At 43.6% G+C, this 27,417-nt stretch overlaps 3 protein-coding genes and 1 non-coding gene across 4 annotated transcripts in view; 1 reads left to right on the top strand and 3 right to left on the bottom strand.

Moving 5' to 3' along the window:
• Window positions 1–114: 114 nt before the first annotated feature.
• Window positions 115–818, top strand: Dim1 (thioredoxin-like protein Dim1). The gene is made up of 2 exons (XM_017239458.3): window positions 115–293; window positions 381–818. The coding sequence occupies exons 1-2, from the start codon at window positions 216–218 to the stop codon at window positions 729–731; spliced, it is 429 nt and encodes a 142-aa protein (XP_017094947.1). The 5' UTR covers window positions 115–215; the 3' UTR covers window positions 732–818.
• Window positions 589–3,693, bottom strand: LOC138925695 (uncharacterized). Its single transcript, XM_070276699.1, has one exon. It carries the CDS (start codon window positions 3,691–3,693, stop codon window positions 3,226–3,228), a length of 468 nt encoding a protein of 155 aa, XP_070132800.1. The 3' UTR covers window positions 589–3,225.
• A 36-nt stretch (window positions 3,694–3,729) lies between these two features.
• The window catches only part of LOC108123989 (uncharacterized), a 36,589-nt gene continuing 12,901 nt past the window's right edge, over window positions 3,730–27,417 (bottom strand). Inside the window, exons 2-4 of the mRNA XM_017239455.3 lie at window positions 5,708–6,598; window positions 5,329–5,648; window positions 3,730–5,274 (exon numbers count right to left, since the gene is read on the bottom strand). Coding sequence (XP_017094944.3) covers window positions 3,730–5,274; window positions 5,329–5,648; window positions 5,708–6,581 — 2,739 coding nt within the window. The 5' untranslated portion in view covers window positions 6,582–6,598. The remainder of the gene's footprint in view (window positions 5,275–5,328; window positions 5,649–5,707; window positions 6,599–27,417) is intronic.
• On the bottom strand, window positions 14,891–14,962 carry TRNAW-CCA (transfer RNA tryptophan (anticodon CCA)). Its single transcript has one exon. It is a non-coding gene; the product is annotated as a tRNA-Trp (tRNA).

Genomic DNA, 27,417 nt, shown 5'->3' with positions numbered 1-27,417 from the left:
AATTATAAATGTGTTTTAAATTTCGCGCCTGGTTAAAAAGAGAATTCGGCTGGTCACACTTTTTTTAAAGAGCGTTGCCACTTCACATTCAGTGTGGATTGTGTGGAATGTGTATTTTTAACATTCAGCTGCGTTTGTTTATTCTCAAATAAGCGAATTTCTCGCCAATAAAATAGTTCCTTTCTATTAAATTTTAAATAAAATAACTCACCAAGATGTCGTATATGCTCCCACATTTACACAATGGCTGGCAAGTGGACCAGGCCATTCTATCCGAGGAGGACCGTGTCGTGGTAAGTTCCGGTACAAGCGCTTTCCTAGCGGAGCACCCTTGGTCTACAAAGCCTACTACTCCTACCGTACTACTCATTCTTCTCCAGGTTATCCGATTTGGTCATGATTGGGACCCCGCCTGCATGAAAATGGACGAGGTGATGTACAGCATAGCCGAGAAAGTAAAGAATTTCGCGGTCATCTACCTGGTGGACATCACAGAGGTGCCCGACTTCAACAAGATGTACGAGTTATACGATCCCTGCACGGTTATGTTCTTCTTCCGCAACAAGCACATCATGATCGATTTGGGCACTGGCAACAATAACAAGATCAACTGGCCACTGGAAGACAAGCAGGAGATGATCGATATTGTGGAGACAGTGTATCGAGGCGCCCGCAAAGGCAGGGGTCTGGTTGTTTCCCCCAAAGACTACTCCACCAAGTACAGATACTAAGCCGTCATCTCAACAAGGTCCATGATTTTAGTGTAATATTTCCAATCCCATTAGAATTACAAAATAAAAACGACTGTGTCTGACCAACGTTTTTATGTATTTTCCTCTGGTTTATTTTTCACTTTTCACATTTCTCATTAATATCGCTAACATGTACATCAATTTCTTTGTTTTTCTTTTTATATATATATATAACATTTAACTAAGTTTGTTCTTTAATAGCTCATATTTTTTAAAAATTTTTAATCCATTCTTTAAAGTAATCTTGCGTTTTAATAATTCTGCCATTGATCTCTCGCTCCCAATCTGTTTTTTTTTGGGAGCAACAGTATCTGGCTTGTAACATTTTTGAATTGCTTTCGGTTTCGTGTCCAATTTATGTTTAGCTAAAGGTAAAAAAAGGACATCGTTTTGATGCATTTTTTTCGGAAATCGACTAAAAAGTCTAGGAAGTCGCTGCTAGAGTACAAAAGTATAAAAGAAGAGGTCTCAACGAAAGGAGTTCGGTTCAAAGGGATACATGGGATAGTAAAAACTCTACCATTCAAAGTTCATAATCTGAGTACGCTACGATGTCCAAATCTTCAACATTGTTATTGTTCATTCAGTACAACAGCTCGTTTTTATTACAGATTTATTATGCTTAGGTTTAACAATTGGTTCCGCTACTCTTTAGACTTATACAAGTTAGTTTTGCTCATTCGGTTTCTTTAAATATATATATGCATGTATATTTAGCTACGTTATTAGTTTTATATGTATATTTTTGCTTTTGTTTGGAAACAAATCAACGCTAGAATTACAATATTTTTTTCGAATTTTATGTTACTCTGTTACCCCTATGTTCTTCAGCATATAATCAACAATGAAATGTTTTTGTATTTTGGGGTCTTGTCCACCCCTTGCTTTGCATTTTTGATATCCCATTACCAGTTTCGATTGGCGCCATTTGTCGTACAAAATACTTACTAGTATTAAAAAATATTCAAATGGGTCTCGATTTATACATGTGTTTCGGGGATGAGGCATATAAATATATATGTATTTATGCATAGGATAGGTACAAATCAGGCTCAGGCTGAGGCTCAGGCAGGTGAGAAAGTCTCTGGGGGCCGGGGTACCTTAAAATGCAGCTCTAATATTATGTATTATCTTTGCTTTAGTCATCTAATGGTGTATTTTGATTCGAATACTTCTATTTGATTTATTCTTTTCCATTCCGTATGTAATCCTTTTCATGGCTTAGCTTTTCATAGAAAAATAGAGTTGCGTAGGTGGGATGAGTTAGGAAATAGTTTACATACATACTCTTCTCGTTTTTCTGGCTTTCTTTTGTTTAATTTAATAATTGTTTTGTAACTCTATGTTCTGACAACAACTCTATGTATTTTGTTTTCAACAATTCTTGTTCGAATAGGCAGGAGCGGGAAGTGTGAGAGTTGCCCTAGAAAATCTGCGACTTTTGTCTAGCTATGCGTAAAGACTTTTAGGCATCTTCGGATGGACCTCGGCGCGGAGGATCCTTAAGGTCTTCTGTCAGAGTACTTCAGTTGTAAGGATACCTCGATACGATCACTTCAAAGTTGATCTTGTTGTTGTGCATTCTATAAAATCTCTAAATTACAATACTTTAAGTATTTGGCTGCTGTTTAAGACACTAGAAGAGTTTCCATTTTATAGTAGGGAGAGCAAGGATGAGGTTCAAGTTGGACTCGGAGATGCCTTGGGAGATGGTAATCCTGATCGAACTGCAGCAGAGTCCTGCTCCAGCTCCAGTACTAGAACTTGCTGGTGTCTTGCAACTTCCAAAGAGTTCTTGTGAAAAATAAATCCGAGTATCACTACTTAACTTTTAGAGTTCTATTAACAATAATAGACAACAGTCTCTAAGTACGAATACGTTGTTGTTCTTTTCTTGTTCATTCGATTCTTCTATACATATATTTTAGTAGGCGTTGTTCTACTTTAACTCTCTAAACTTAATCCACTGCCAACTATACTTAGGTTTTGACTAAATGCGCTTAATATAATCCACCTATGCTATGCCTAAATACCCATTAATACTTGCGTTCCATAGTAACAGGTCTCGAGCAAACCCAGGAAGTTCGTTGCCAGAGCATGCGGCCAAAATACAGTGAAAACTCCCTAAAGAAGTAGAGGTTTATATTAATTTTTTTTATTACTTGAAAACTGGAAGCTGAAAAGTTGGATTATTTGAAGAATCCTTTAGAGAAAAGCTTTCACGGAAGCCTAAAGAAAAGATTATAGAGAGATGCTACTTTCTATGACCTAGATTGGAACTGGAAGATAGATGTCATGAGTACCCTGAAGATGTATCTTTTAGATTTAGTTAAGGCTGAGTTAGTAAGAAGGCTAGACTACGGAGTTTTCACTGTAGTTCCCATTACCATGCGTACAAAGTCAATTTCTAAGCTCTTAAATAGTGGCCCGACCCAGGGAACTGCCCTCGTTGCAGCAGTGGAAACCAACTGGGCTAGAATAGTGTCTCCTTGGACCATTTCCTGGAGGTGCCGGGCAGGCTGGGATCGCGCTTCTCTCCACTGGCATCTGCACTCTCCCGATCACGTTCCCGTTGCCTATCTCGCGCCACCACCTTATCCCTTTCATCTTCCTCGTCATCGTTGGGCAGCCGGATCAGAGGAAGCTCTAGCATGACGGCTGGCGTGGCAGTCGTTGTAGTTGGGGCACTGGCGCCTCCGCCCTCACAGCTCAGATTGGTGGCACTTCGGCTAATCCCACTGCTGGGCTGGGAAGTAGTGGGAGGGGCCTTTCGCAGGATCAGGTCCTTGAGGGAGGCGGGCATGCAGATGCTCTGATGCCGGGTGGCTATCACCGAGTCGGAGACGGACGAGGGACAGGGATCGTGCACCAGGCGGAAGGCGTTCGTTGGCAGTTGAGCTGGCTGCTGACTGGTTTGCGATGTGGTGGCGTTATTGTCCATCCGGGTGGCGATGGTTAGAGGAACGGGACGGGGCGTTCATCCGCCCAGGCTTATGCCCGTACTCAGGCTGCTGTACTGTGTGTGCGTGGCAGACTCTCCGCCTCCCCCGCCGGGGCCTCCTACTCCACCTACTCCTGACCCGTCCGCCAATCCCAGCTCTGTGTTGAGCGTGGAGCAGGTGTCGTCCTCCGTCGTGGTAGTTGTTGTGGTTGTCGTCGTCGTTTGTGGATCACTGTACTGTTGCAGGAGCGGTCCCCTCCTCGGCGGACTCTGACTGATGACGGCACCAAAATGCGTTTCTAGCGGCGGCACCTCCGACTGGATGGGCAGGCCCATGTGGAACTGTTGCAGCGGCAAAGGCTGGGCGATGAGAGCCACACGATCGCTGGAGGTGGCGCTAATGGTGCGGTGTCTTTGGAGCAGAGGCCTCCGGGGTCGGGCACCACCACCCGAACCAGTCATACCTGTCGATGGCACTGAACTTAGACTGAGGCGTTTCAGTGGCATGGCCAAGGGGATGGGACTGGGCTTACTATCGCCACTAATCCGGATTGAAGAGCTCTGTAATTGCGATTGAGCCGCCGCCTGGGCTTGTGCCTGAGCCTGGGCGGCCGCCTCTTGCTCCTCGCTGTCGCTGCTCAGCTGCTGCATGTCGTCGTCCGTGTCCGCAGGGCTCTCCACCCCAAAAACCGAGTCCTCGTCAAGGGAGCGCATCTCCGAGTCGGGGCACTCCAGCGAAGAGATCTTAAAGGAACTTAGTGAGGCCAGTGGCGCTCGCTTCTCGGGATTGTTGTTTCCGACGATCCCCGCTGGCAGCTTATTGGACGCGGATACGGTGCTCAGGCTGCCGCTACCTCCGCTTCCGTTGCCACCGTTAAGACGCTCCAGACTTACCGGCGGGCTGTCCACACTGAGGCTGCTCGAATTAGGAGCGGTGCCCGGAACTGCGGGTACAGCTGTCGGAATCGCTGCCGTCGCTGTGTATGGAAAGCTATTGTTATTGCTCTCATTCCGCTGCAGCTCCACCAGAGTCAGCTTCCGGCGCACACCCAGTCGCAGCTCCTCGGAGGGCGAGTCACAGAAGTGAAACGCCTGGTGGACACTAGTGGGCGGTGCTGACTGCACCGGCTTGGGCAACGGCAGCGCCAGGTCCACGGTGCTCTCCTGGTTGTAGGGATAAACGTCCACGGTATCGGCACTGATCGAGTGGATCTGCTGCTTCCGGCCAGCCTGTGCACTGTCCGGATCGTAAGACACGATGCTATGCTTCCGCTTTATGTTTGGCGCACACAGATTCGAGCCTCGAGATCCTGCTCCGGCTACTGTGCCTGTCGATTCGTGAATACTCCGTTCCGAGGGACAGGGCGAAGCCTTTGGCGTGGGCTGGATCACTTGGATGTCCGGATAGTAGTAGTCCCAGTTCTCAATGCTCGACGTTCGCGAAGCTGTAGACATTTTACGGTCCAATGCCGGAGGCAGGTTTCCCATACAGCCGCCCATGTAGGCGGAGGTGCGCCGCTCCAGGTAGGAGCTGTCTGTGCTGCAACAGGTCATGGCACTGCTCCGCCGGGAATCGTGGCCCTGGAACAGAGTATTTAATGTGGAAACTTTTATAGGGTACCCTATCCAACTCACCGCTATTGGGACGGACAGAAATCCCTGTTTGCTTCTCGTGGAGTCCGTGCGCTGGTGTTGATTATCCGTTTCTTCCCGAGTATCTCGCTGCATGTACTCCTCCGCCTCCAATTCGTCATCCGTCTCCACGAAATAGTCGTCCGTGCCAAAACTGCCGCCCATGGGATAGTTGCTAAAAATCCGAGACGACTCCGATCCGCTCTTGCGCCGCCCCACGTGACCGGGCCCACCTCCTCCCGGTGACATGGCCGAGTAGGAAAAGCGGCGAGGAGGCTCCAGCAAGTAGCTATAGCCCACTGGGTGACCAGCGCCCACTCCTCCTGGAAAACAGCATTATTTAATAATGTTTTAAATGACTAACCCTAAATGCTTAACTCACCAACTGAACCACAACGATATCCACGATTGAGCAGTGGAGGAGCACTCACGTTTCCCAGGGATAACATCCGCTGTCGACGGTACACCAGGGCATCGTATTCGTCCGGGTATATGGACATCCCCGTGGCCACAATGGCCTCGTGAATCTCCCGCTCCTCCTCCTCCTGCATACACACAGCCGCTACCGCCGCCATCTTGGGATCCTTGAGCACCTTCATCGTTTCGTTGCTGCTGCTTCGACTCTTCCAAACGATGAGAAAGACCATCAGCCCAAAGAATCCGCCCAAGGTGGCGGCGATCCTCACCCCCGTCATTACGTCGTAGGTGGCAAAGAACTCCGCCCGGATCCTGGCCCGCTCCGCTAGGTTCTCGGCCTCCGTCAGATTACGTTCGCCGGGCGGCAGGAGCGGCATGTAGGGCTTTGCCGTGACATGGCCGAGATTGGGGGCGGGAGTGGGGCCAGCGGGCTTGGCGCTGCTCTCGTTGTGGCGTGCGGCAGTGTGGCTGGTGTTGCTGCTTTGGCTCGATAGCGTCGTCGGTGTCGGTGATGGCGTTGGATTATCGTGCGGGACATCGGCGCTGGTATCAATAAGAGAAGCTGATTGGAGTCTTTTGTTGTTGTTCTGATTGTTTTTGTTGCTGGTAGTGCCGCTGCTGGTGGCACGACGGGCAATGCGTTGCAGATGTGGCACCGTTTGCTCTTGATCGGTTTGAAGTTCCTTTTGCTGTTCTGGAGGATTGGACTGCTGATGCGTGTCGCCTGTGGCATGACTCGGCCTGGCTGAAGTTCCTGCTGATGTAGTTGCAGTGTGTGCTGTGGAGGCTGTTGACGGCGTTGCTGCAGACGACGAGGCACGTCGTGAAAGTTTGGCCATCTCTATTGAAACATTTTCTGAAATTGTAAAATAGATATTTTAAAACTTCTCTTTGAAAGTATATCTTTATAAGCTTCCAAGCCCACATCCATTTTCAAATATACCCCCAAAATCACAAAAAATCCGATTTCAATTGTTCAGATTGCTGAATCCGTCAGTGGCTTATTCCTTATGACTGATTTCAGTGCCAAAACCGTTGATGGATTGAGTGAGGCCACTCTGGCTGATTTATGCTGGTCCACTGCTCCTGGCTAACTGCCCATGAAAGTGTTAGTCACGAACAAATTGGCCATACAATATCGACGTGACTGCCATTGAAGCCAGCTGCCAGCCGTTGTCAAGAATGGTTCAATAAAATTAACGAATATACACTCCAGGACAATGGTTTAGTGGGAATAAAATAAGCTTGAAGCTTTCAACTTTAGAATTTCAATATAAAAGATTGCAAAAGAAAATACCACTGATTGCCGAAAATAAAAATCTCAAATAGAGAGAGCTGCATGAAAATAAAAAGAAAAAACAATCAAAGCTTTTCCCACGAAATATTGATTTCCCCAGGTATCCCACTCCACTTGCCAGCCATGCTTCAACGCTTCGAGTTTCTAGATTTGTTTTCCCAGAGCCCCAAACTTGGAATTTCGTTTAACCATCCTCTCGGACCCTTCACGCCCTGAACAATTAAAACGCCATAAAGTCGGGCGCATTTCTCGGCGAATTCTTCGCCAGCGCCTCAAAGTTTTTAATTGTTTTCAGCTTTTCAGTTAGGATATTTTTTCGCCATCGCCCCACCCTTGGCAAATAACTTGGTAAATTTTTAACATTTCGTTGAAATGAGTAAATTAAGCTTCCATCTAGCTGGTACTTATTATATACCAAAAAGATACGGGGCGAGCTCGTTCAGTATCTCCTTTAGCGATATCCTTGGATTTTCAACAAGTTGCATGCTCAATAATTCAGAAGGACATTGTAGCTACGTGGACAGTCGCCTGTTGCCGTTGTGTGTTCGGTGTTCGGTGTCCATTGTCATTGGCAGCTAGTTGGCCAGCTCCCCACATCCCCTCACGACATAATTGTTACATTTTGTATTGACAGTCTCGCAATTGCGGAGCTCCGCTCTGCTGAATTTTCTATCTCAGTTCTCTTGGCTTTGTCCCTCATTCATTTTTTTTTTTTGTAGTTTTTGTTTAACATAGTAATGCGATTTCAGTGTGTAGATGTGGGTAGTTCTGCATTGTCCTGCCAAGGACAACGACAGTCACTGACTGAGCGACTGAGGCAGCGAAATGATTATTGCAAAAGTTTTGGTCTAACACTCGTATTCCACCTCAATCTCCTCTACCTTGGCTTATTTCGGTTTTCCATGCTTTTCTTTTCCATTTCCCATTTTGCAATTTTCCTGTTCACTTTTCCGTTTCGTTTCCACTCTCCAGCTTGTCTGGCAAACAAACAAGTTTTAATGGCTATTATACATTGGCCATAATTCGAGTCCAACTTCCGTGCAAATAATGAGAGGGAGATGCTCACAAAAAATGTGAAATAAAATTTGCCGTCTAAGCAGTTTGGAGTGATTTTTAATGGCCTCACAGTTGTCGGAGGATACTTTTTCTTGGCAATTATATTTGAGTTTCTCTAATGGCTGCAAATTTGTCTCGTCTACGAAGACGTCAAGACAAAGTTTCTAAGTGACGTTCTTTTTAAAGAAGGTAATTATTATTTAATTTGTTTGATAGACTGGTTCTTTAAAGATACATCTCACTATCTACAACATCGACTTCACTGAAAAGTAACAAGAAGAAAGCCCTTCCTCCTGGGAGCTCCCTGGGGGAACAAAGTTATTGAATACATGCTATAAGTTGCAGCTTCCGTTCCAGACACCCGTACAAATGCTACCCATTTGCAGCTCATGCCACCCAAAAATTGAGCCAGAGCGTTGAAGCTTTCAGTGAAGTCGTATTGATGGATTAGCACATTTGGGGATTGGGTTTCCGGCTAGGCACGGATAATTGCTCCTGGCTGGGTTTGCTTAAAGCCAAAAAAAAAGGTCAAAACTATATACATAGAATACATTAACAATGTCCGCCCAATGAACGTGTGTATCAACGCCGTATCGATGTCAAAGCTGGGAAACAGGCGGTTGGGAAAATGAGCGGAAAATGGTTGGCCGAGCAAGCCAACACACAACAATCGGAACAGCAAGAACAATGTGTGGCCGTGCTGCAGCATGATGAATGATTGTGGTTAGGCCGACGGACAAACGGACACACAGACAGACGGACGGAGGGACGGACGGACAGGCAACCTCGCTCTGAGTACACGGTGCGTATGCGTAATGCGTAAAAGGTGTGGGCCAGTGGGCCACGAAAGAGGAAATAATAATTCATCATGCTTGGGGCAAGTCTGTTTTATGTACTTCCATATACATATATACAAACACATAAAGATATCTGGCGTATTTTGGGGCTGTCATGTTTCTGCCTTCAAGCTCAGCAAATGAAATTGACGGCAAATCAATTGAAATTGTGTACGAATATGCCTGCAACAGGCCCAAAAATGCCTTTGTCCATTTCCACTTGCGCTCTACATATATTTTGGACCACATCAGATTCAATTTTGCCTGAAGCTGTGACGACGCCTCGGGAAAGGCCCCAACAATGGACTCATTCAAGTGAATTCAGCCGTTCTCCCATAAATACCAAAGTTTCAATTCAAATAGAAACAGTGTTAAAGTCAAGTGGGCGAATCGAACTTAAACATCGATTGGCTTATCTTTTAAATAAACAGAAAATTGCCAGCTTAAAAAATTGATTTAAATAAATTGATTTTTCTTATCTGTCCTTAAATTCTTACCCAAATGGCCATCACTGTCACATACACACATTTATACATACATTTCCTGAGGGTACGCATTCGCCAAGATACATATAACCACCTAAGCGGCTTATAGGAGCATTAAGCAAATGAAAATATTCAGCAGCCTTTTTCAATTCGATTTGCTGTCCTTTGGCTTGGCCTTCGTTTTACTTCTTTTTTTTTTTTAATTAGCTAAAATGTCGACTAAGCTGTAGAATTTAAAATTTTAAAAGCACAACGAGAAGTGAGGCCCTAAAGCTGGGGAAAGTGAGGAGGTCCTGTGGTTTTCGGTGAGTCTGCCAGCCTTATTAGTGGCCGCTTTGTCTACGGGCGGGGAATCAGCCCACAATGCCACATAGTCAGGCCAAATTATAAGAATTACGGCATTCCCCAGCCACGCCTTCAAAAGTCCTGCCCATCACCTCACCACCTATCCCGCCATCAGGCCACACAGCCGTGCGCCATTTAACAAACATTCCGTTAATCTGCTACACTTGGCAGCGCCATGGCCGCCACCCACATCCGCTGTAGAGTCTGTCTCTATACTTGGGCCTCTTCTGGTTCTGTCTTTTTGGCCATGTTTCAAGAAAGGATGTTTTTTTACTTTTATTTATAAAAGAAAGTTTTCTAAATTAAAGTTTTTCTTAAATATGGACCTATTTTATTCCCAATCAAAGCCTTTTCATGACTTAATTTTGTAGTTTGTGCCATAAAAGCATTAAAATATCAAAGATTTGGCCTTTTTTGGGTGCCCAATTTTTGTGCCAGCACTGGCAACCGTTTCAGAGTGTGGATGTGTGTGTCACCTCCTGCCATAGAGCCCGGCAATGTTGTCCTCGTTGTTACTGCTTATTGTTGTGCTTTTATTGTTATGGCCATGTTTTCCTCCCACTCCTCGCTCGGCCTGCTCATTTTTTCTGTTTGCTGTTTCATTTGGCGGCATTGTTGCCCTGTCCCAGGCCCCAGACCCCGCCCTTTTCCGCCTCATCTTTGGCTGGATGAGAGGATGTATGCCAGTTCTTTTTGTCTTTAGTGCTAAGCGTTTTACGTTTATTATCCCAACTCAGGCCCAGACACAGACAGGTCCCGGACCCTGACTCCGGGACCCCACAGCCCACGGCCCACGTCCTTTAAGTGTCGCTCACAAACGTTTCTTTCGAAACCCAAATGACTTTTGAATTGCATTTCAGGTTATTGCCACTCATTCGACCTAAAATTATGTATTTAAAGGGAAAAAGCATGCTAGCTAGAGAAAGGTCTGTCCTTAAATGTGTCACGTTTTGAATTTGTTCTACTTTTAATATTTGCTCAAATATTTACCAGGACTACGTGCCTGGCCTCGGCAAGAACGTCCGGGCAAGGATAACCGACCGAAGACGACTCAAAGTTAATTTCATGGCGAGGGACTCCCGGGCGCCTCCGTTCCCCTTCCTTCTCCATTGCCATCCTCCCCGTTAATAATTTACTGTCAACTTGTATATTTATTGCTTAATCACTCGGAAGACCACAGATAATATTTGACGACGAGTGCTTGGGTGCGTCTGTGGCTTGTCTATAAATCAAATGCGAGACATTCATTTCGGCAAATGGAGTCAATTTGTAGTCAAAAGTCAAAGGTAATAGAATCCCCATAAGCCCACACACAAAACCTGTGCGGCTTGATGATACAATGGGATTATAGAATGGCTTCTTTGGCAAATATTCTAGGTTTCTGCAAACATCAAAGATACACATTTGTAATGATTCCAATTCGGCATAAAACAGTATCAAATAAGACTCCTAGTTTTTGACATTCTAGGAATATTTCTTTCTAGGAAAGTTCAAAGTTCAAAATAAAAATATATATGCACAAACCTTATTCTTCCAGTTTATAAACACCAACTAAATTCAAGTTTTCCTTGTATTACGTTAAAGTAGCCATAAAATACTTTCGCATTTAGTGCTTGCCAGGATAATGATTATCCTAGTTCGCAGCTAACCTCCCTCGTGACACCATAAAAAAGAGCCATTAAGCGTCTTCTATGGCAACCGCTTTGCCAGCTGGTCTTGGCCGAAAGCTGGCAAAGTAGTTAAATTAACAACTAATTTAAAACAATTTTTATGTGGCAGCTGGACAAATGGCTCACCCAGTCCACCACCACCACGTGGAGCTCCCACTCCACTGCTTTTTTTTGGACAATGAGCTGTGTCACTGGCTGTCCCAGAAGCAGAGTTTGGTGACAGGAGTCCGGGCGGTTTTCGTGGCGGCGTGTCTTGCGGCATGTCATGTGAGTAGACAAAGACGTCTAGACAAATTTATAACGACTGTTGTTATCCGGTTTGTGGCATCACCATCACCATCACCCACATCAAAAGTCACAGCATTCTGGGCATTCCGTTTCGGACATTTAATTTTGTCACCAAATTTGACAAATGCCGGTCGGCTTGTGGGGTCAGTAACTGCCACACTGGCCACTCTGGGTTATTTTTCTAGCCGGATAAAGTTATGGCATCTGTGTCAGGGCCAGTCGAGTCTCAATTAAACGCTATGCGAGCGCACAGTTAATTTTCCTCAAGCACCCGAGTTCATTGCGAAGCCATGAAAAGTATGGCCGTTGCACATGGCGTATACGTAATTTACTTCGAAGCCACAACAAATGACATTAAGTGTGTGCTCCTATCTCTGTCCCTTGCCCTTCGGCTGTCTCTCTTGCTGCCAGGCGACACTTGACTTGTGTTCCTCTGTTTGTTTTGTTCGCATATGTACCGACTGTATCCTTTACAGCGGCGTTAAAGTGCCAAGAAAAGAGGATATAATGAAAGCGCCACAAAGTATGCAACGCACACACCAGCACATGCACAGGAAATAAACGTCGCTTGAGTTAACAATTACTGACACCATTAAAGTTGTGTGCTGCCCCGCCCACCAAGCCCACCACACTGCTCAGCCCTCCAGCCTGCCAGCCACCCACCTCCGCCCATTGCCCTCGAAGCTTTTTTGTCTAGCGAAGGCTGCCATTATAGTTTTTCTTCATCTCCTGCTCAGGCTCCTGCTCCGGCATTTCCTTTTTTCCTTGGCTTGCCTCATTGTTGCGCCTTGTTTTTGTAGAATGTGTGCGGCAGCTGCCGTTGTCATGTGTGCGTGTGTCTGTTTGTGTGGGTGTCCTAGTGTGTCCTGGAGTGTCCTGGGGTCTTGGTGTCCTGGTGACATGTGCCTCGCACAGATTGCACATTGTCTGCACCCGACACTGCACACTTACATTTTCTGCTGTGGTCTTGCAACTTTTCGTCGTGGCAAACTTACGAGCATTTTATGCAAACGACGGCCAAATTTTGGCCACAATTGAGCAAATTGCTGTCCGGAAATGTGCTTTGATTCAATAGCCAAAGGCCAGGCCAGGCCGGGCCATCTAAAACTTTCATTCACTGTGCCCCACTGGCAGCAAGTAATTTAATAGTCCATTCGCTTTCGGAGTGGAGCAGGCTGCCCAAATGTGTATTTATCATAATGCTAGTGGCTCTCGCTACTCCCAGACTGCCAAACTGCGGTGTGGGCTTGAGCTTGGGTTGGGGCTAGAGCTTGGCCTTGGGCGTGGGTTTGGGGGCGTAGCAGCAGCTGGCACCATTAACCCATTAAAAGCCAACAACAAGGACCGCATCACGTAGCATCCGTGCAGGCAAGCATCCTGCAGCTTGCTGCAAGCATCCGGATCTCCAGCGCCGCAGCAACAGCACGTAGCCACTTTTGTTGAGCACGGCCAAGCCGACAGATACGATAGGGTTGAGGTTGCTGGTTGCAGGATTGCAGGGGCGGGGGCAGTTAAGTACGGACGAGCACAAACGCAGGACCAGGTAGTTGCAACATTGCCATTAAATCAGAGTTAACAACTGCCGGTTTCCCCTCTGCACATTGGGCCAAAAATAAAAGTGATGAGTTCTTATTGGCGATTATTATGGAAATATATGGGGAATGCCATTAATCTTTTAAAATGATAAAAGAAGCGAGTTCTCTTAAACTATAAAATTAAATTGAACCTATAATAATTGCTTGAAAATTAATTTTACATCGTTAGTTATCATCAAAATTCTTAATTTATATCCTTAAGGTTAGAAATTAAACCAAAATATAACCCCTTGATTTTGCCACGGTTAGCATACACCTGACCTGTTTGCTTTGGCCCGTTTTTGGAGCAGCTGCCTCTGGTGGCAGCTGAAATCACGACGATGAAAAAAGATTAAACTGCGGCAACAACTTTGGCTTTATTTGCAAAAAAGTGCAGCAAGCTCGCTGGCTGGCTGGCTGGCTGACTGGGTGGCCGAAAAAACAATTATTTGTATAAACGCAGCGAGCGGGAGGTGGCCAGAAGAGGGGTGTTTGCGGGGGTGGCACGCTGTATATATTTATTCTAAGGCCACATAAAAAGGACCTAGGGGGGGAGGTACCATAAATTGAAGAAGGAAAATGGCAGCAGGCTCCACCTAACGGACGCTGACAGCGACAGAAACATATGCCAGGAGCTGGGGAAGCAGAAGGAGAAGGAGATGACGGTGGAGCAGGACCCACCTGTTGTTGTTGTAGGGGCTGTTGTTGTAGCTGCACTTGTTCTATGCTATTTTCGTCCCCTCCCCCCCATCACTTTCTGTCTGCCATTTGCCGTCAGCTGGCACTGGCTTTCATTTTGTCCCGCACTTTTATTTCATTTCAGCTTTTTCATTTGCTTTGTTGGTTTCTTCTTCTTTTTTGCCCCCCAAACCTACACCCACCAACGCCCACTTTCCACAGCATTTCCATCGCTTTCATTTGGTGGGACTGTGTTGTTTTACATTTTGTAATTGAATACTTTAAGTGATTTTTGCTTTGACTTTTTGCTAGTTAATTGACAAAAAACGACTAAGCCTCAAACTATTTGAAAGTCGTCACTTAAACGAGATGAAAGGATTTATTTGCGAATCTAACGGGGATGCAGGAAGGATGTGCCAGGCAGGACGAGTCAGCCCACTGAACTGTAAATAGATGAGTAATTGGTGACATTCAATTGATTTATTCGAGTAACGAATGCAATAAGTAGTGGAAATGAATGAAATATATTCTCGGAAATCAGAAAATAGTCTGATTTATTTTCCTTTGAAGGGAAATAAATGAAGGTATTCCTTCAGAAGCAGCAAGGGCAAATGCATTAAGTAAATAAATGGTAACGAATGTTAACTCATTTAGTAAGTGCACTGAAGGTTAGAGTTTAATGGAGTGTATTCAGTAAATACTATACACTATGTTCTTATCTTTGGGTGATTAAAATACGAACTCTGTACTGGTTTAGGTGTAGATAATGAAATGCCATGGCTTCTAAAACATTCAACAAACATTCTTATCGCTTCAATAATATAGCAATATTTTGTATAATTATGTTTCTGTGCGACAACAAACCTTCGCTTAGAAAAAGTAAAAAAAAAAATTAAAACAAAAAAATAATTAGTCAACTTGACCCCGACGTGATTTGAACACGCAACCTTCCGATCTGGAGTCGGACGCGCTACCGTTGCGCCACGGAGTCCACATGCCAATCGCCGGCCGCAACACAAATATCAGACACCCCTCCAATGCTTTTTACCGCATTTGTTGGCACTTGTTCTTTGTTGTTGCTCCTACTCGCGTGCCCTACTCGCGTGCCAAAAATAATGCCCCCTAGTGGGGCATAATGTGCCCCCCCCCTCCGGACTTTAGCGTCCACGTCACTTCGGCGTTATGTGTTCTGTTTGCCTCCACGCCCCCGAAAGCCTCACCCCGCCCTTAGATTAGTTTATCTCGTTCAATTAGTCGATGTGTGTGCCGCTTGTGCTAGCGGGAAATACTTAAATGATAGGTATTAGAAATAAATAGAGAAACATTTTTGAAAAAAAAAATCATTTTTCTTGGATTGGATTAGTCACCGTTTATGCAGCAATCGTTAAAGCCCACCAAACGGGTTTGCTAAAATGGTAATTGCAGTTAGACAACTTGCTTTCCAAATAGAAACCAGTATTCTTTACAGTTTAATTTGTCATACAACTAAAAAAATGTTTTTCTTAAAAATTTTTAGCTTTTTTTTGCAGTGTATCGTACATTTAATATAGTTCTGATGACAGCTATACTTTATTTTAAAAGGTATAAGCTCTTAAAAACCCTAAAGAAAAGCCTCTAAGTAATTTTCTTAGCTTAATATTAAAACTGCTCCCACGAAAATAGACCTAATTCTCATTTATTTCCCAATGAAATTGCTTTTAAGATATTCATGAATCATATAATGAATTCCTTAATGTAATTACACTCCGCCGATAGCTAATTTTCCTTATTTTTCAAGTCATCTTATGAAATTTGAGCATGTGTAGTCTTAAACACAAAGGAAAAATCCAAATTTATAAACAATAAATTATTTATGGCACTAGCTTTAAAGATTTTACAGTTCAGTGCTATACATATTTGGCTTTTAAATATTTAGTCTACTCGCCAACTGGCCAAAAAAGCATAAACAAAAATTTTTGATTGAGATCTCCAGCTGGTCATGAAATACCAGAAAACACCTGACTATACGGGAACTGGGGAAACTATTTATAGGTTCTTGATTAGTTTGCCCGAACTTTCCACTGCGCACTTGAATACGTTCTGCCGTAATGGTATTCAAACGCCAAACCCCTGGGGAGCCCACGAGTCGGCCACGACCTCAACCTCAAACACCGACCTTCTCTGACCCCTGCTCCTGGCCAAAAAAAAACACATACAGAAACACCCAACCAACCACTCACCCGTATCGCTATTCATGCTTATGTGGCTCACTAATAAATACTCAACAGTTGCACATTTGAAAAATTTTTAGAAGCAAAAAAGGACTTGACTAGAACCGGAAAAAAATTAAGGATATTCGCTATGTAATAATATAGTTTTTTTTATTATTAATGTTAGTATACTCTATCGATGGAAAAATATTGGAAAAGCTTTAATTAGTTGAACTTTTTCTTAAAAACGTTACAGATCTATATAGAAAAGCAATTTATTGATTAGCTAATTTTTTTAATTAAAAAATAAATGTTTAATTTTCTTAAAGTGTTCTTGGTAATTCGACTCCTTTGAAAAAATTTGTTTCATTCAAATTTTTCTCATTTCAGCCACAAAAACTTTTCCCGCTCGTCCTTTCACAGCCTGTATCTGTGCACAATATTCCATTTGTGGGGTTCTGCATGTCCTGTACATGTACTGTGTGCGTGGGAGGTTGTGTGTTTCAGATGTTTGTATGTGAGGGGCACTCGGAATTGGCGGCCAGGCGCTCAGATAACTGCGTAGGCATTGCTGGAGCTCCACGTGGAGTGCAAATGTTGCGAGTACATAGCCTGATATCCCACTGGTTGGGATGGGGGGCAGAAAAGATGGCTAAAAGCTATGTGCGAGCGAGTGAAATCTGTGTTTGTTTGTGGGGACAGTGGGTGGGCGGAGGACTGCCTTGGTGAGTGAGTGAGCTCTCATTAATAAGTAAGCAGCAGTACAAAGAGAGACACAACTCGGGGAGCAGGATCCAGCCGGATTCATGCAAAAACCCCCCACAAAGGCTGATAAAAAACTCACATAAAATCTCAAAGTTAATGGCCGACCGAGTTTTTTTGTTGCTCAGTTAAGTAGTTGCTACTGGGACCCCAGCATAAGCTCTACTTAATTCGTTTAAGGGCCACGCAAGTGGCTTTACCGGAAACCCGAGACCCAGTCGCAATCCTGAACCCAGGACCCACAATCCAAGTCATCAGGCTAGTCGGGCTAGATATTCTCAGGCAGCCAGAGCGTGACGACAAATGGGAAAAATGTGGAAATGTGAATTGTGGAAATGCGGACGAGCAACGAGCCTTGAAAAATTTGAAAAAGTAGCATAAGCTACTCTTAGCATAGTGGCCTAAATGAAGTTACGAGTTAGTTATCTTTCTGCCAAGTTCTAGGCAAGTAAGTGACATAATAATAGTAAGGAAAGATTTTGCTGCAGAGGTTATAATCGGTAGCTCAAGGTTTAAGATGTCTTCTTGTCTATAAATTCCAAAGGAAGCGATTTCAAAATATACAATATAAACACACATTATAGCCAAGATTTATTAAAGCCATAAAACTTCAGAGCCTTTATCGCTTTTAATCAAACAACTTCCTTATGCCAGATTTTTCATAAGCAATTTTTTATGCCATATTGATGGCATTGATGGTTTTCTTGATAAGAGGCTTTTTATGGAAAAACAACCTATATGGTTTTTCATACAGCTGGTCGTTTGTATTAACTTTTTGATTAAGTACCACAGTAAAATTTGATTAGTGCTGCGACTATAACTCACTCAAACATAAAATATAGATAAGATAGATAGCTGATATTGATTTGAGATAATATTTTATTGGCAAACAGAAAGGGATAACTAAACTATCATTTTGAAAACTCTCAAATCTATTTACAACTCTAGTCAAGCATTGATAACTTTAACCGTTGGAGAGTGGAAAAGTTTGCAATAACTCGCTTAACTCACTAACTGTAAGGAATATTTCCCCAAGGTGTTGTTCACACTTTTATCCTTCAGTTCCTGGTCCTGGGCACAGACATCCTGGCCCCAACATATAAACGCCCGCCACGTGTGCACGTGTGGATGTGTCAACATTTCTTTTTTAATTAACTTTGCACCATCGACGGCAGTTGCAAAAACTTATTTAATTAATTTCCCCATTGAAGCAGCTAATTAGATTTTTAAAATGCTTTTATTATGTTTGTTGTTCTTGTTGGTTGTCCTGGTTGTTGTTAATGATGATGTTGTTACAATCCAGTTTCTGTTGTTGTTTTGTTGCCAGTTTTTACTGGCCCGCTCGCTGCTTAACATAATTTTTGGCAAGCTGGCCATAAAATAGTTACAATTATGTTTGCTCAGTCGACTGCGGGCGTTGTTGAGCCTGGGTCCTTTATTCAGTCCCAACGATGCAAGGACTCGCCGAATTCTAGCCAGCATAAATTTGCATAAATTTCGTGGCCCATTGTGGGTGGCCAAGAGCAGCGACTGCCAAAAATCGATACCAAAAATTTGCAAGCGAATGGCAACAAATTAATGTGATTAATCGGCACATTGCTGGGGGACCGGTGCGTGGCAACCACAGAAACCCCCACACAATGAATAGCAAATTATTGTGTAGGACTCGCCTGTGGATTACTTTGGATAGAGTTTTTATTCTACTTTAACTGTGAATGTAAATATTTTAGACCATTTTTGGAGAAGCTTGTGTTTCAGTTTTAAAAAAGCTTCAAAATATTCCAATTTTTCAAATCCTATCCCATGCAGCACCTGTGTAACCTTTTATTTTTCAACCATTTTAACCTGGCCCAGAAATCTCATAGCAATTTCATGCCAACCCTCTCGGCAAACACGCTGTCAGCAGGTATGTCGAAAGGTTTTGGTGAAAGGGGGAGTATCGAGGTGGATAGAAAGGAGAACACATTGTGGGGTCAGAGGTCGATTGGCTTGGTGTGTTCGGTTGAGGTTACACGGGACGGGAACGCTAACTAAACGGAGGTGGCGTAACTGATTGACAGCACGTGTAAAAATTGATGTCGGAGGTCAGTGGAGGCCTTTTTGCCGTTAAGTGGTCAGGGGTCAGTCTTTGGTCGTGCCAATTTGATAAAAATTCACACATTCACATTTATGCGGAGGACTGATTGGCCTTTTAGACAGCTGCTAAATTGGCCAACAAGTGCGAGGCTTAAATAAGTAACCTTAATGCCATTTCACGACTATTAAAATAGCAAACGTTCAAGTATGTGTGAAGACCCAAAAGCGTTCTTAACTAAAATTAATTGATATCCTTTTTTCTGACAGTTCATGACATTTTAATAAAGTTAAACCATTCCAAAATGTTGAAAAATGCATGAGAGCCCATCGCGAAAGCCATATCTTTGCCAATTTCCATCTCATCCTTGAGCGGAATACCTTAATCGATTTGTGGATCGATTCTCCATTAATCTGCATCAAAATCTGGACACAAAATATTTTTTCACTTTTTTGTCAATTTTTCTGATCCCTTCAAAAATGCTGAAAATGCATGGGAGCCCAATATCACCCACCGCGAAGGCTATATCTTTGTCAATTTCCATCTGATCCTTGAGCGGAATACCTTAATCGATTTGTCGATCGATTCTCTATTAATCTGCATCAAAATCTGGACACAAAATATTTTTTCATTTTTTTGTCCATTTTTCTGATGGGTCCCCTTCAAAAATGCTGAAAATGCAAGGGAGCCCAATAGCACCCACCGCGAAAGCCATATCTTTGCCAATTTCCATCTGATCCTTTAGCGGAATACCTTAATCGATTTGTGGATCGATTCTCTATTAATCTGCATCAAAATCTGGACACAAAATATTTTTTCATTTTTTTGTCCATTTTTCTGATGGGTCCCCTTCAAAAATGCTGAAAATGCAAGGGAGCCCAATAGCACCCACCGCGAAAGCCATATCTTTGCCAATTTCCATCTGATCCTTTAGCGGAATACCTTAATCGATTTGTGGATCGATTCTCTATTAATCTGCATCAAAATCTGGACACAAAATATTTTTTCATTTTTTTGTCCATTTTTCTGATGGGTCCCCTTCAAAAATGCTGAAAATGCAAGGGAGCCCAATAGCACCCACCGCGAAAGCCATATCTTTGCCAATTTCCATCTGATCCTTTAGCGGAATACCTTAATCGATTTGTGGATCGATTCTCTATTAATCTGCATCAAAATCTGGACACAAAATATTTTTTCATTTTTTTGTCCATTTTTCTGATGGGTCCCCTTCAAAAATGCTGAAAACTCATGGGAGCCGAATATCACCCACCGCGAAGGCCATATCTTTGCCTATTTCCATCTGATCCTTGAGCGGAATACCTTAATCGATTTGTGGATCGATTCTCTATTAATCTGCATCAAAATCTGGACGCAAAATATTTTTTCATTTTTTTGTCCATTTTTCTGATGGGTCCCCTTCAAAAATGCTGAAAATGCAAGGGAGCCCAATAGCACCCACCGTGAAAGCCATATCTTTGCCAATTTCCATCTGATCCTTTAGCGGAATACCTTAATCGATTTGTGGATCGATTCTCTATTAATCTGCATCAAAATCTGGACACAAAATATTTTTTCATTTTTTTGTCCATTTTTCTGATGGGTCCCCTTCAAAAATGCTGAAAACTCATGGGAGCCGAATATCACCCACCGCGAAGGCCATATCTTTGCCTATTTCCATCTGATCCTTGAGCGGAATACCTTAATCGATTTGTGGATCAATTCACTACTAATCTGCTTTAAATAATGGGTAAAAATTATTACCTTACCTACCTATCTTAAAATGTAGCATATCGGTTGAAATGCCCAGATAAAGTTTAGAAAGCAGATCCCAAATTGCTGTTCACCACGAGAAGTAGCTAACAAAACTCAGCACAAATGAGAGTTTCAGCATAATATTAGGAATTAATTCAATACCCGGCTCGCCATAGTGAACTCAATAATTGTGCTTGTTAAATATTTAAAAGCCAAATGCACACAACGGACCAAGAGAAGAGCCAGCAACAGGCAACTGCCGACGACCAGCGGATATAGATAGAGGCCGAGGACGAGTGCCGATTTTATATAAGCAAGGACGAGCCAGCTCTCAGGATGTTGGCTGGTTGGCAGGCTAAACTATAAAATTCATTGAGAGCAAAGTTAAGCACAAACTAAAGCAACAAGTTATGCAATGCCAGGGGTGGTTAGGAGGAGGTCGGGGATGGATGGGGTGGGTGTTTGGGGGGCAGAAGGCCCTGATGTCGTGCCGTGTAAGCGTCACTTAAAATGAACCGAAGCCGTTGCTAAAACGTGCTCCGTGCATACTTAAAACAAAAACACATTTAAGTGCACGCCCACTCCTCGCACCCCACGCCCTCGGAAAATGTTCACTTCGATATTTTTGTCACTCTGCTGAGGGACCTAAACCGGAGGAGACCTTAAAAGTCCGCGACACAAACACTTGACGGCAAACAGGGCGTATACGCAATCTGGCTTACTCGGGGGGCGGAGCCTGGAGGCGGGTCTGGGCAACGGGGCGTATGCGTGCGCGTGTCCTAATGAATGTGAGTGTGTGTGCGATAAGATGCCGCTCGGGCGTTACCTCGCTGATAATGATGAGTATCATTAACTTGAGCAGGGAATTCTGGCGCTGCTGTTGACATTAAGTTGCCCTCCGCCATTGTTTCTGTTCGCTCCACATCCTTTTCGCCGCAATTGTTGAGCACTTTAAGGCGCTTTTCTCCACCACCCACCCAGCCTTGACAGGCTTTTTGCAATTTTCTCAATTTTCCCTTTACGGCAGCCATTTTGTGACATTTCCCGTTTCGGATAAACGCATTTCCCGCGGCCTTCGATAGAAACATATAGAAAGAAAAAAAAACCATATCATTCGCAACCTTTGACACTTTCGCAATCAAGGCACTCGAGGTCAGTGGGTGCAGCCGAACGTGTTGGCATGTGAACGTGTCGCATAATAATAATAAAATAGAAAATAGAGAAGGACTCCCCAACAGGCTTAGGTTTGCTTAAATGCATTAAGCCAAGCTTATGCACTGCTTTTTGACAGGAACTGCATCTGCAGAAGAAACTTGGAAACAAGCAAGTCAACATATTTCAAAAAGTTTTGTGACCTATATATTTAAGTCAAGTTTTTCCAGGCTTTGCAGATTATTTACTCAGGCATATTTCAGTCAGTCATGAAGAAGGGCTTTCAAATGGCGTTCAAAACAATTACAGATGTATTTCTTTCATATTTTTCCAAGAGCACATTCTTTAAGCTTGAATATTCACTTTAGTTTTTCTAGTAAACCTACATAGTTTATGCCACATTTAGTGGCATAGGCTTAACGCCATCGATTTGCCATGACAGTTATGCAGCACTCACACAGTGAAGCTTATACATCCTTCTAAACGCACACACACATAAACGCACTGCCAAGGCTGATTGCTTTGCCGATTTCAAACTAGTTTTTCCAGCTTCCTTTTTCCTTTTTTTTTGCGGCTCGCTCTACTTTTTGCAGACATTTCTTTTCACTCGGCCTTCCATTGATATGTTTGTCCCCGTATTTGTGCCCAAATATCAAGGTAAAAGGACCTCCTTTCCATTCCTCATCCTTTTCATTTTCAATCTGCAAACGCTTGGCAGAGTTTACACGGTTATCTGATAACTTAATTTGATTTTCTGCTCACACACAGATGCCCCTGCACTTGCATCCAAACAATAGCATTTTCGAGTATCTGTGTGCCGCCTGCCCCCTCCGGGGTTTCCCTCTATCGGCCCCAGTCTGTGGTTGCCACGCTCGATTGGCCAATATCTTTTGAATGCCACAATGTCTCTCTGCCACTGTTTTCGGTGCAATTTTTCATAGCATACTTTGGGGAGTTGCATGTTGCGCTTCGCTGTGTCTGCTTATGTGGCATAGAGTGCCTTACAATTGATAAATGGCCTGCAGGCAGACAAATCAACGACAAATTAATGAAGATAAAGCATTTAAGCGGAGAGGGTGCACCCCGAGGCAACTATTTTTAGCTTCCTGTTTACAAAATAATTTCGAGAGAAGACTGCTCGGGTGCTGCTCCCTTAGGGCATCCATGAATTGCAATTTTATTCTTTTGTATTTATTATTTCGCACAATGGGTCGTGAGTTAATTCTGCGAAATAAAAATGTTTATACGCTGTGCTGCGCCACTTAAGCTTGCCACCCAAAGTTTGCAGCAGCTTCCACATTAACATTTTTTAATTAAAAACGTCATGCAGAATGGAGCAGACAGGAGATACTGGCTGACTCGCTGACTGACTGACAGACAGGCGGGCGAACGGAGCTGCACGTGGCGTATGAGTGATGTGAGTTTGGGCCACAGTTTGGATGTGGGCGTCCATCACCTGGAGCGTTTGGAGCTCTTACCGACAGACGCTGCTGGCATTTTGCAAATTTTTCTCGGCTATTAAGCATGCATAAGTAACAGCAGATGCTTTTTAAGACCCATTCAAATGTGTTTCTCCCCCATTCGTTGGATATAAATTATTTAAATTGTATTTCCATATGATCCCCATACTCTATTGTGCACTGTCCCGATGCATGCTGGCATACATCCGGTCACCGAACGTGCTCCGTCCGACACGGACACTGACACGGACTATGGACTCCTTGTCGTTTCGATTACACGGAGAGATAATTTGGCGAATGGGCTCCGAGTAACCTTGGCCAGATGCTGACCCACAAATGGGGATTTCAAGGAAAGAAAATGGAGGGCATAAGATGTCGATTAATTACGTCTCGGAAATCTGGGATATTGCCGAGAAATGGAAAATGTCAGAAAAGCAAGAAAGGAAAAACAAAACGATAAGGAGTTTCCTTGAGAGCAGAATATCGAGCTTTAAAGGGCCTCTTTAATTTGAAATTTTTTTGTTTGTGAAAATACTAAAATTGATACAAATTTTCTTCAAATTCTAATCGACATTCCTCGCACTTTTTATTTCGTTTTTGGGCAATTTTTCCTGTGTGGAAACTGTCGTTGGCGTGCCTCCTGTGAGCCATGTTTTACATGCATGTAGAGCCCCGAAAAAAGCGATCGGAAATATGTATGGAAAATACATAAAAAATAAACATTACTTATGCTCGACACGTTGCCGTTGCCACGCGCTTTTGTCGCTGCAACCGAAGCCCAGGGCGACGGCGGTGTCGACGATTTTGGCGGCGACGTCGGCGGTGGCGGCTCACCTGTCAGTCAGCAAAGCTTTGGGTGTGTTAGTGTTATCGCTTACCTGTGGGGTACATGGAGTATACACAGGTAGACCCGTTGCCAACAGGCAACAAAGTCGATGGCGATAAAAGCACACACACGCACACACAGCCAGACACATCCCAGAGCCCATCCGCAGTGGCCATGCGAATATGAGAACATTCAAATTGTTTGGAGCTCTGGCATTGGCAATTTTTGCTATCACTGTGGAAATGGCAAATTGAATACGAAATTGAACTTTCGCCTTTAGGGTGGCCATGGGCGTTGGGAAAAGAGGGGCTGGAAGGACGGGAAATTGGACATAATTGTGCGCAGGAAACTGTTGCAGCGGAGAGCCGAGACCTGAAAGTAAGCTGGCAACTTTATCCATTTAACTGCTATGGGATATTTGTAAAGACTATGGAATAGAAGGGTAACGCTGTGATCTGTGTCTTTCTTTAGAGAATTCACCTTTGAGGGCAAAGCCCCGTGAAAGAATTATGTCTATCGTTTGGCATCAGACATCAGACACAATCAATAAACATCGCGTATACGCAACGTGGAGGCCCGCACACGGTCGAAATTCATAAATGCCACGCCTCGCCTCGCCAGCTCACCTGGCTATAAACATTTTCTTATTTTTCATTTTTTTTCTTTTTAAATGGATCAATATTTTCCAGCAGCCGTGGCGGCAACAGCACCAGCACCAGCACCAGCTCAGCCCTTGGCTAAGACGTTGACGTGGCAGCTGTGTGTCCTTGCAAGGACAATTGTGTCGCCGAGCCCTGCCAGCTTGTGCCACATTTTTGTCGTGCGAATGTGTGAATTTGATTCTTTTTCTTCCTTCGTTTTTGGAAGCCAAGGCCTGACAAAGGACTCGGCCTGGCTTTGACCTGGTCCCAGAATTTTCCATTTTTTTTTCATTGCTTGTGAGTCTTCTTATTTCCCACATTCAAGTGGCAATTAGTGGGTCCGTGCCACGTGCCTCAGCCCCAAACCTGAAATTAACTCGAAAATGCCAATGCAAAACACTGACCAAATGCTCACCTTGAAGTACCAATGAAAATCAGCCTTCTGCCGCCCGATTTGTTTACGAAATTCGAAAAGTAATGGCGTTTAAATTACAAAAAGTCCGATTTATGTCTAAAGGCAGAAGGAAAATGCCAAAAAGGCCCCAGAACACAAAACAAATCCCAAAACAACTCAAGCGGAAGATGAGCCAAATAAGTCCGCGGAGGAAATCGAGAAGGTTACTAAATATGTTTTGAAAATATTTAAATATATATATCTCTACTCTGTTGTTTGATGTCACTGGCAAACTTTGACCTAAAAACTCTAAAAAAATACATAGCTGACTAAGCACTAATCAAATCACCGAAAGCGACCGCAAATATTCAGAGACCGCAATGGGGTAAACGTTAGGTAAAAATTGGCTCAGCTTTGATTAATTAACTTAAAACAGCTATTGACATTCGTGTGGCGAATGTATTTACAGACGTCCAGCTGGGCGCGGAGATGGGGTAAGGCCAGATGCAGTCCGACAAACACACGGGCACTGGCATTGGCAATGGCATAAATTTAATTGAATTGTGCAGCCCGGTGGGTGGTTGGAGGTTGAAGCTTGGAGGGTGGAAGGTGGAAGGTGTCGATGCAGTCGATGCCCGTCCATTAATGAACTGGGCCACGAACGAATAAAGAATAAGAGATGGCCACATGGAGACACGAATCATATAAAAATACATTAATTAATAATGGAAATTGAAAATTAAAATGGTTTACCATCGGTTTGTTGAATTTAAATAGCCGTGAATCAAGCAGTGAATTGGTTAAAAGTATTTAACATTTAGATATTTAATTTTGTTTCAATTTATTTCAAGTATTTCATATTTTAATGTATCGATTGGTTTTTGAGTCCATTAGGCATCTTCTGACAGTTCCTGAGAGCCTATGGCGCGTAATTGTTTCGTTTCGATTTGTTTGAATTGGGTTTTGCCTTTGTTTTGTGTACAAACGCCTAAAAATAACCAACAAATCGACACGAGCACGTTGTCTACATAAATATATATGTACATTTCAGATGTACATGGCCCACACACGCACACAGGATATACATAGTATTGGGAGGGCATTTAGCTGATGACTACACACATAAAAGTGAAATTGACCAAAAGCAGCAAAGCCAAACGAAACGAAACGAGCCATCAAAACTGAATGTGAATCTGGTGAGACTGTGGGCTCCAGGTTCCAGACTTCAGGTTCCCATTGTTGTTGGCAGTGGTCGGCTCTCCGGTTTCTCAGGGGTCTCGTATTGAACTTTTGGTCCTTTGGACTCTGAAACTCTGCTCCTGACTGCTTTCGGTTCTCTTGGGCGTTGATTGGACCAGCCCACATGCAAAAGTCAATGGCAGACAAAGTTTCTGCCACCTTGGGGCGCTCTGCCCTTTGCCAATCACTCGCAGAACCAGAACAAACAATATATAAAATAATACAAAAAAAAAACTGGATGAAAAATAAAATAAAAAGAAAGCCCACTGAAACCGAACTCGAAGCCCATTAACTGCGCTCGAGTGGATAACCTTCTTTTTTTGATGGGTAGGGGCTTTCGGCTTTCGGCTTCGAGTGGAATTTTTAATTGCGTGAAGAAAAAAAAAAGAAAAAATGTTTGGCAAGGAAAGGCCAGAAATTCATTTCAAAGAAATCACTTCCTTCAAGAAATGTTCGGGTCTCGAAAAATATTACAGAAGCGCGCATCCTTTGCGTCCTTGCCCGGATGGGTGTTAGCCTTGCCTCTTCAGGGCCGAAAAAAAACAAAGCAAACTCGACCTACACCTTGAGAAATTTTTTTTGCAACATTAAACAGCTAATTATTATAATCTTAAATATTAAAGCGACAGTCTCCTTATAGGAATCTTCTTATATCTAAGCCATAGATAAGACAGGAAATCCTCTAGTAATAAGAACGAGAGACAAATGATTACTTTCAGTGTAGACAGGCATGTTGTTTTGGCCAAGAGGCTTTCGGGGCTGAGGCAGGAGTGGTTCGGGAGCGGCAGAGTGCTGCTTTGCATTTAATTACGCTTAAAAATTAATTAATTTCTTTTTTGTGCGGCCAGGCTCTGTGGAGTGACTTGAGCCGCGAATCGCGAGACATAATCAAGCTGCCGCTGCCAAAGAGGAGGACTTCACTGGCGCCGCCGACGCCTTAATGTATGCTACATTGCG

Source organism: Drosophila bipectinata, chromosome 2L (assembly GCF_030179905.1).
Source record: "Drosophila bipectinata strain 14024-0381.07 chromosome 2L, DbipHiC1v2, whole genome shotgun sequence".
Classification (NCBI taxonomy): Eukaryota; Metazoa; Arthropoda; class Insecta; order Diptera; family Drosophilidae; genus Drosophila; species Drosophila bipectinata.
This window is presented reverse-complemented; position numbering and strand designations above follow the sequence as displayed.

What these genes read in the sequence shown, in the direction of transcription:
- Dim1 (XM_017239458.3), top strand. Translation starts at nt 216, where the DNA reads ATGTCGTATATGCTCCCACATTTACACAATGGCTGGCAAGTGGACCAG. An exon ending in CCGAGGAGGACCGTGTCGTG is followed by an intron (nt 294 to 380) that starts GTAAGTTCCGGT and finishes ATTCTTCTCCAG; the next exon opens with GTTATCCGATTTGGTCATGA.
- LOC138925695 (XM_070276699.1), bottom strand. Translation starts at nt 3,693, where the DNA reads ATGGACAATAACGCCACCACATCGCAAACCAGTCAGCAGCCAGCTCAA.